At 50.0% G+C, this 8,515-nt stretch overlaps 1 protein-coding gene across 1 annotated transcript in view; it reads left to right on the forward strand.

Moving 5' to 3' along the window:
* Mab21l4 (mab-21 like 4) overlaps nucleotides 1-3,559 on the forward strand; it is a 9,354-nt gene extending 5,795 nt beyond the window's left edge. Inside the window, exons 3-5 of the mRNA XM_026786090.1 lie at nucleotides 1,143-1,296; nucleotides 2,411-2,767; nucleotides 3,467-3,559. Of these exons, the coding sequence (XP_026641891.1) occupies nucleotides 1,143-1,296; nucleotides 2,411-2,767; nucleotides 3,467-3,559 (604 nt within the window). The remainder of the gene's footprint in view (nucleotides 1-1,142; nucleotides 1,297-2,410; nucleotides 2,768-3,466) is intronic.
* Nucleotides 3,560-8,515: the final 4,956 nt, after the last annotated feature.

The raw sequence follows: 8,515 nt of genomic DNA on the forward strand, positions 1-8,515 counted from the left end.
ACACAGCAAGGATGCTCACACAGTGAGGATGCTCACGCAGTGAGGATGCCCATATAGTGAGAACACCCATACAGCAAGGATGCTCACACTGATAAAAGTAACTTGGGCTTGTTAATACCTTTCACTTGAGGTGGCATTGCCAGATTTACAGAGCCCTTCTCAGAATGTTCCCCCACTTGAGATGTTTAGTTATAGATGTTTCCTTCTGTGTGCTGACCCTTATCTCCAGCCCTGACTTCTTTTAAGTCCCCTGAAGCCTGTGAGTTCAGTGAGGGCTACTTGCTACCAACTCAGTGTCTGTGAGAAGGTGAAGGGGACAGAAGCTCAGCCAGCAGGACTCAGGGCCTGGGATCCATCCAAGACTGACATCACTGGCACCCCCCTATAAGACCATAGTGATTCTGCTGGGGGACTTACAAAATATTCCCATGCCCAAGGTGCTGCCATCTTGGAACCGAGTTGCTCCTTATAAGTGACATTTATAAGCTGCTGTGACATTCTGAAGCTTTTGCAGAGCTCTGTGGGTCCCATACCTTGCATCCTTGCTGAGTAAGCACCAGCCCACCAAGGCAGGTGAAGGGTGGGGATGAGTAGAACATGGCCTTCCCGTTGCCCCACCTCTGTCCACCCTTTAGGACTGAGACTCACAGGGTGTCGAGTCTGGCTCAGATTCAATGCTGGTTCAGCAAGCACAGAAGTGAGGGCCTGTGATGTGCTGGGCCCTGTGCTAAGGGTCCTAGATGAAGACCCTCTCATATTCTACACCTTCTGGCTCCCATGGTGGGCAGGGGACATTGGTTTCCCTAATACACCCTAGAGTGGAGCCCACACCCTCTGCCAGCCTGGAGCTCCACCAAACCCCAGTCTAAATAAAGGGTGGGCTGTTTGAGGTCTCCCATAATCCCTGCAATCTTTGATGGGGAGTCTGAACCACAGATATTCAAGCTAGCAAACAGAACCAGCTGCAAAGAGAGACATAGGTCATGGAGCCCCAGGATGGCCACAGTAAGAGTATGACCCCCCTATGGGACTCACGAGGTTCTAGTATTGGGGAGCAGCCACCGCCTGCTTTTTCTTTCGAGTGGTACACAGGGTGCTGGGCACTGTGAACCCCAGACCTGACAGGTGGGTCTGGCTTTCAGGATCTCCACCGGCTACCTGCTCAGCCGCCTGCTTGGTGCACTAGGCTCCTTCCCTGGTCACCGCCTGGACAGCCTCTCCATCCTCGACCGGGTGAACCTAGAGAGCTGGCGAGGTAGCAGCCAGAGCGCCGGCCTAACTTTTGACCACTTGAAGGTAGGCACGGTAGCTCACCACCTGCCTTGCTCCATCACTCACATCTGTGACTAGGCAATAGAGGGCAGGGACACCCTGGGTGTGTCCCTCACACCAGCTCCCGTGATGAGCAGCCACAGGTACTGCGAGGACTCCAGGTTCACCTGGAGAGACCACAGCCCACGAGGTCTCATAGGCATGGCTGTAGAGTGGTGCCGTGGTGCTGGCACCATGCTGGCCTTGGCCATTCCCAGACAGGTGTCATGGGAGGACTTGCAATCAGAAACATGACTGGGTTGGGCCACACAGGGCTGGACCTCTCCCCGGCACGGGTCCTCTCGTCAGATTCCCTATGGACTGGAGCCAACTGGGTATCCATGGGAGCACTGGCTCCCTTCCTGTGCTCCCTGGGGCAGGACAGTCACATCACATCTACATCCTGCTATGGATGAAGAACTAGGGTTCTATCACCACTAGCCCCTGGGGCAGTGAGAGGCAAGTGGGTAGAGCTGTGAAGTCTTGGGATCCTCCCCCCGGGGTGTGTGTTCACAATGGAGAGGAACCTCTGCTTGGTTTATGTCATCAGATACTGGGTCTGGGGAGTCAGTCTGTTGTCTCAGGCTTCTGCCCGAGGTGGGGATCCGGTGACCACTGGGGTCTGCTACACAGAGGATCCTAGATGAACTGAGAGATGAGGAGGAAGACAGTCTGAGGACCCAGAAACGCAGTTGGGTAATGGGGGTGGTAATCTAGTAAGGGCCTTGGAGCAGAAAGGAGGAGGGGGAGGAGGGAGATGAGGAGGACTTCTAATGCCTTAGGGCTTGTCTACAAAGATCAGTGGAGGGGCATGAAAAAAGCCTCCACATGCATGGAGGAAGCCTCAGATAACCCTGAGGGAGTTCTGAAGTTGACCAGAGTTCAGCAAAGGCTGAAAAGGGAGGCCCAGAGGAGAGAAAGAGGGGCAGAGAAGGTGATGGGACCCAGAAGCTGCTAGGGTGGCAGGATAGCAGAGGGACTCAGCATTGGAGGTGTTGAGGAGGGTTGGCGGATGTGAGCTGGCTCAGAGCTAGTGGACAGCAGGTGGTGGGGAGCCGCTTCAGCCGCCCCTTGACAGGTCTGACTTTGTGTCCTGCAGACAGTGCTGTTGTGGGCCTCTGTGCTCTTCCCAGCACCCGAGGACTGGATGGACCTGCAGGGCGCAGTGTACCGTCTGCTGGTGGTGCTGCTCTGCTGCCTGGCTACCAGGAACCTGCCCCACTTCCTGTACCCGGAGCACAACTTGCTTCAGGACAGCGGCCTGGACCTCGGCGTCATCTACCAACGCGTGGAACACTTCGCCAGCCAGCCCGAGGAGTCCTTACGAATCCATGTCACCCACCTGGGCCACAGCCGTCCACCACGCATTGACAATGGCGTCAAGGCACTCCTGCAACTCCCTGCCAGTGACCCTACCTACTGGACCACTGCTTACTTTGATTTTCTGCTTGATAAGGTGGGTGCAGTTGTTTCATGGGGGGAGTGGCTTAGAGTCCTGGTCTTGAACCCTGACCACTCTCTCCCAGGTCAGGAACTCAAGGATGGCTGTGGTGAAACCAGAGTTCTAGGAGAGGCCCCATGGGTGTAAGGTTGCTCTCTGGAAGTAAGGGCAGAGTGCCTGAGATTGCGCCCGTGTTCCACAGAATTATCTTAAACCACCCAGCAGATGCCCAGAGCCCTCTCTACTTTGGGGCTTTGACGTTCCCTGGACCTTCTGGGTTCAATTTCCTGTGTATTGCTGGACTTGGCATTTTGAGAGTCACACCCTTTAGGACCTTATGTTCTCTCGCCTGCTGTTTCGGGGTGTCTACCCACTGTCTCTTCTACACCTATAGAGCCCATTGACTCCCGACAAAGGCAGGGACTCATCCACCCAGGCCCGAATACTGCCTCCAAAGCATGCCTGACATTTCTCGGTCAGGAATGTGCAGGGAAAAAGCCTTCAAACACTGTTAGTGGGACCTCCCTGGGGAAGGGGTCATTCCTGTGTCAGGGATACATTATATGAGGTAGGGCTGTTGGAGGAGGGGTGCTGGGGTGGTCCACGTGCCGGGGTGACGGACCAGGTGGACACTCACAGGTAGGGTGGTCAGAGAGGATGTCTGAGACAGGTGCAGCCTGGCTGCCTGTGACCCTCTGTCCCTGCCCACTGCAGTTCCAGGTCTTTGACATCCAGGATAAGGACAGAATCTCAGCCATGCAGAACATCTTCCAGAAGGCCAAGAGCATGGGAAGCGACCATAGCTGATCTGGGCGGGCAGGTCCAGTCTCTACCAACCTGCAGAGCTCCCTGGAACTTCTGGGAAGGAAATGAGGAATCAGAGACATTCCTTTGAGTGACTGGTGGAGGGACTTGGTCCCTAAGAACTCCTGTGCAAGGGATGGCTGTGAGACTCCCAGTGCCTGGCACTGTGGTCTTGAGGCAGCTGCCATGTTCCAGACTGGGACTGTGGTGGGTGGTTGTTTGCTTCCCAGAGACCCATGGATCCATCCATTTGACAGTCAGAACAGATATAGGCAGGAGACAGCAATGGGTGTTTGCTCTGCCTCTGCTCCACACAACTCCTGGGATTGAAATACTGTGTGTTTAGTTTTGAATACATTCGTGCCCTTGTGTGCCCTGTGGAGAGGACCCCCCGCTCTCTGTATCTTTTTGCAAATATAGATTCCTAAGACTCTGAAAGGCTTGAGTGCAAAGATGATGTCATTTCAAACCTTCTCCACCCTCAGGTAGGGATTGTCCCCCTGGACAGATGTCCTTACTCTCCAGGTCAGAAGGAAATGGAGCTAGAAGAGGGACTTCCACAGCCCCCCTTACCCCTTTACTGGTCTGACCTACGGCTCTGTCTCTGGAGAAGTGTCTCCTGTTCCCAGAATCCCGTGCTTCGTGTCTTCTCATTAGCTTGAAGCAACTTCCCTGGAGCCCCAGCTCAGAAACATCTCTTCTCTATTGTCTTTGGCCCTTGGTGACATTTACTCCTTGACTTCAGAACTGCAGACTGCACCCCAAGCTCTGAGGAGAGAATCCAGGTCCTATATGTGGGCAGGTCATCCAGCGTCCCAGTGTCCTCCAAGGACTGATAGCATTGTCAGAGTAGCTATATAATGAGCAATGCTCAGAGCCTCTGAATGTTGTGGGACCAGGGCCTGAGTTATCATCAGCACAAGGGAAATGCCATGTTGTCTCCAGAGTGGGACTGAAGTCGACCCAGGCCCACCCTGGCCACCTCCTTGTGGATGAGTATAAGTCACAATGGCTGCACTTAACAGAGATGAGAGTTTATGAGCACAGGAAAGGCCAAAAGGACACAATTTTTTTTTAGACATGGTCTTACTATATATAATGCATGGAACTCTCTAAACAGGCCAGGCTATCCTCAGACTCTTAGAGATGTCTGTTTCTATCTCCTGAGTGCAGGAATTAAAGGTGTGCACCACCACACCCAGGTAAAAGTTTTTAGAATTATATTCTGCATGTATATTTTGCTTATACCGGTGTGTATAACAATGTGTGTGTGTGTGTGTGTGTGTGTGTGTGTGTGTGTGCCTGCGTGCACGTGCGCACATACACACATGAGTCCATGGCTTATGTGTGAAGGTCAGAGAACAACTTGGAGGAGCTAGTCCTTTCCTGCTCCTATATGGGTCAGTCCAGGGATGAACTAGGACTTCACCCACTCAGCAATCTCATCAGTCCTCAAGGGAATATATTGAAACTATCCCTAGTCCACTTCCCTTTAGATAATCTACCCAAACACACCCCAGAAGGGTTTAGGAGCAGAATGCAACACTCCTTAAAGTGTACCTCAACGACCCCAGTAAGAACCAGGTGGACTGCAGTGAGCATTGGGAAGATGCTGTGTTAGACATGTGGCCTATGGTAGGACAGGATGACAGGGCCTCTGGAACGTGCTCTGTAGGCACCAGTACAGGAGGCATACCCTCTCTGGCCCCATTAGAAGGGAGGTCGAGAAATGGTGTGTTGGAAGAGGACCGTGTAAGATCTAGGTCTGGCCAAAGCTAACCCTTCTGCTCTGGGCACGAGACAGACCGTGGGAGAAACGCTACAAAAGGGTTCTGTGATGTTACCATGCAGATCAGGGCCAGGAAGGCTCACTGGCAAGTTCTCCAGTGCCTTACACAGGTGTCCAACTTTTGACATTTCAACATGACATTATGGTCTACAAATAAGCTGGGTTCCATTCACATGGTCCGTGGGCCACAGGTTGGACATGCCTACAGGCTTACAAAATGCCCTCATTCCATAATTCAATCAGGGCGAATCTTTGTACCTTCTCAAGGTCAGCCACATAGGCAAAACCCTTGGGCTCAGAGGCCCAGCATAAGCTGGAACTTTGTCCTACCTGCCTTGGTGTTTGGTGACCTCTCTAGATCTTGAAGACTCTCTACACTTCACCTACAAATGCCCATCAACTAAGTGACTATGATGTTTATCACTTCTGAGTAGGAACAGTACACACATGGCTTCTACGGCAAGTTTGTGTTGTAGTAGGACCACAGGGTCAGTGATATGTGGATCCCTGCAGGCCCCAGCAAGGAGCTGAGGCCCTGGAGCAAGGGATTGTCACACACAACAGGAGGAGCCCGATGCACCATGTGACCCTGTTCCCACTGCCACAGGCCCCGTGTGCCTTGGCAGGGGTAGAAGGCGATGAATGCAGCATGGATCTGGAGGACAATAGATGCGGTCTATCTGGGGCCAGTCAAGCAAGCCGAGGAACAGATACGTTACAAGAACAGCGGCTTGTGCATCTCTGTCATCACGCCTGATGACCAGGCCTCCTCCTCACCTCATGCTGGCCTTGGTGACTTCTCTGGGCACTCAGAGTCCTGGAAGGCAGCATTGAGGAACGGTTTTCCCAGAAACAGAGCTTCAAGACAAAGAATTATTCCTTAACTGAAGAGACAAGAGGCCCATGGGAAACACGCAGAAATAAGGAAATTACAGGGGTGAAGGTGACTGCAGATGACATCCAAAGTAAGTCCTCAGGAAAGCCCAGAAGTCCTGAAGTTAAACAGTCTCCATACCCCCACGAGGACCCACGGGAAGTGTGGGCACCTGGACATAGGAACGCTCCACTCACAGTTCCTGATGGGAAAAGTCTCCATACTCCATGAGGACCCACGGGGACGTGTGGGCACCCGGAGGGAGGTATAATCGCCTCCCTCTCAGTACCTGACAGGAAACAAATCAATAAGTGTGCAGCGCTCCGGAAGAACTGTCAGGAGCAGCCTGAATGCTTCTGGAGAAGCCTGCCCTTCTCAATAAGAGTGGGTTTTAGTGCATTTACACAGAGCTAAAATCCATACACAATAGTCTTTCTGATCTCAATAGACACAAATTAAAAATAAAAACTGAGTGGATAGTTTGAATTTCCTCCAAATATTTAGAAATTCTACAACATAAATCAGAATAATCTATGGTTCTAAGAATAAGTCCCAGGAAAAAAAGTCATCAAATATTTTGACTTGGGCGGCCATGGAAACACTGCCCATCGAAGCTCAGAGACAAAGCTGAGGCAGCGCTCGGAGAGAGGACCTTAGCTGGAAACGTCTAGAAGAGATGCTGCATTTCCGAATCAACTTCTTAAGCTTCCAGTGTAGGAAGCAGGAAACCAAGATACGGGCAAGAATTACCAAAATTTCAAAGAAGGGCCAGTGAGATGGCTCGGCAGATAGGAGTGTCTACTGCCAAGCATGGTGACCTGAGTTCAATTCCCAGGACCCCCACGGGAGGAAGAGAAAACCAACCCCTGCCAGTTGTCCTCTGGCCTTGACACATGGTGGCATATGCACACACATGCGTACACAGGCACAGAGAGAGAGAGAGAGAGAGAGAGAGAGAGAGAGAGAGAGAGAGAGAGAGAGAGAGAGGAGAGAGAATAAATAAAATGTTGAAAAGTTTAAATGAGTAAATTAAGACCACAAGAGACCAAATGAGGAGCACAGTGCAGTAGACATGGTCAGAGGACAGACGACAGAGAAAAGGCAACACAAGCAAACACTGCAGTTTTGAAAAGACAGATAAAATCAATATTTCTGGCAAGGCTGATGAACAGGAAAAAAAGGAGAAAATATACACCGCCAATAGAGAGGATGCTGAAAGAAAAATCACTACAAATCCGTAGACATACGAAGTCCATGAAGGGACGCTGTGAGTGACTTCGTGCTAGCACACTTAGCAGCCGAGATGGAAGCTAACATGCCATGGGTAGTACAATTCTCAAAACTGACTCGGAAGGAAGATGACATCTAAAGAACCCATATCCAGTCAGGTCTCAGGGGGCTAAGGCAAGCAGAGGGCAAATTCGAGGCTAACTCAAGCTATGTAAGGAGACCCTGTCTCAAATGGAAGGAAGGAGGGAGACAGGAAGAAAGGGAAGGAGGGAGGGACAGAAGGACTCACATGTGTTGAAAAAAGTTTTAAATTTCTCTGTTAGGAAAGTTTCCATCCATACGTCCTAGGTTGTTGAATTCTACTAAACACATGAGGGCAAGAAAATATTTCTATTTCCAGATAAGCTTTATCAGAAAATAACAGAGAAGAAAGTGTTGTTTAAATCATAACCATAATACCTAAGAAGTCCTGCACAGTAGCTAAGGATGGGAATGTTGTGAGCTCCCCGCTGACAGCAAAATCAATAAACTGCGGTAGACAGGAACTACAGAAAACCTGATCCTGGTATCATTCATAAACTGAATACACACACACCAAATAGATAAAAATTTTAAAATTCAAATATTCAACACTTTCTCTAAGACTGAAGTTCTACTAACCATTTTTTTTTTTTTGCAATGGCTTTATGATCCTCAGCAAGGTGAAACAAGAAACAGTTGGAAATGAAAAAAAAATACCATTTATAATATCAGTAAACTCCTTAGAAATAAATTTAACAAAAAGATATATGCAAGACCTCTACAGTGAAAGTCTGAAACATTGTTTACAGAAACTTAAAGTCATCTAAATTAATGCTCATGAATTCAAAGTTTATGGTATTTCTAAGATTCCTACTCATTATCCAATCAAAACCCCAGAAAGCTCTTCTGTAGAAACAGACAAAATAAGCCCAAGATTCATGTGAAAATTCAAAGGTTTTAGAATAAGAAAATTCTCTGCGGGTGGGTGTGAAGAGGAAGAGAGAGAGAGAGAGAGAGAGAGAGAGAGAGAGAGAGAGAGAGAGAG

Source organism: Microtus ochrogaster, linkage group LG4, assembly GCF_000317375.1.
Source record: "Microtus ochrogaster isolate Prairie Vole_2 linkage group LG4, MicOch1.0, whole genome shotgun sequence".
NCBI classification, from domain to species: domain Eukaryota; kingdom Metazoa; phylum Chordata; class Mammalia; order Rodentia; family Cricetidae; genus Microtus; species Microtus ochrogaster.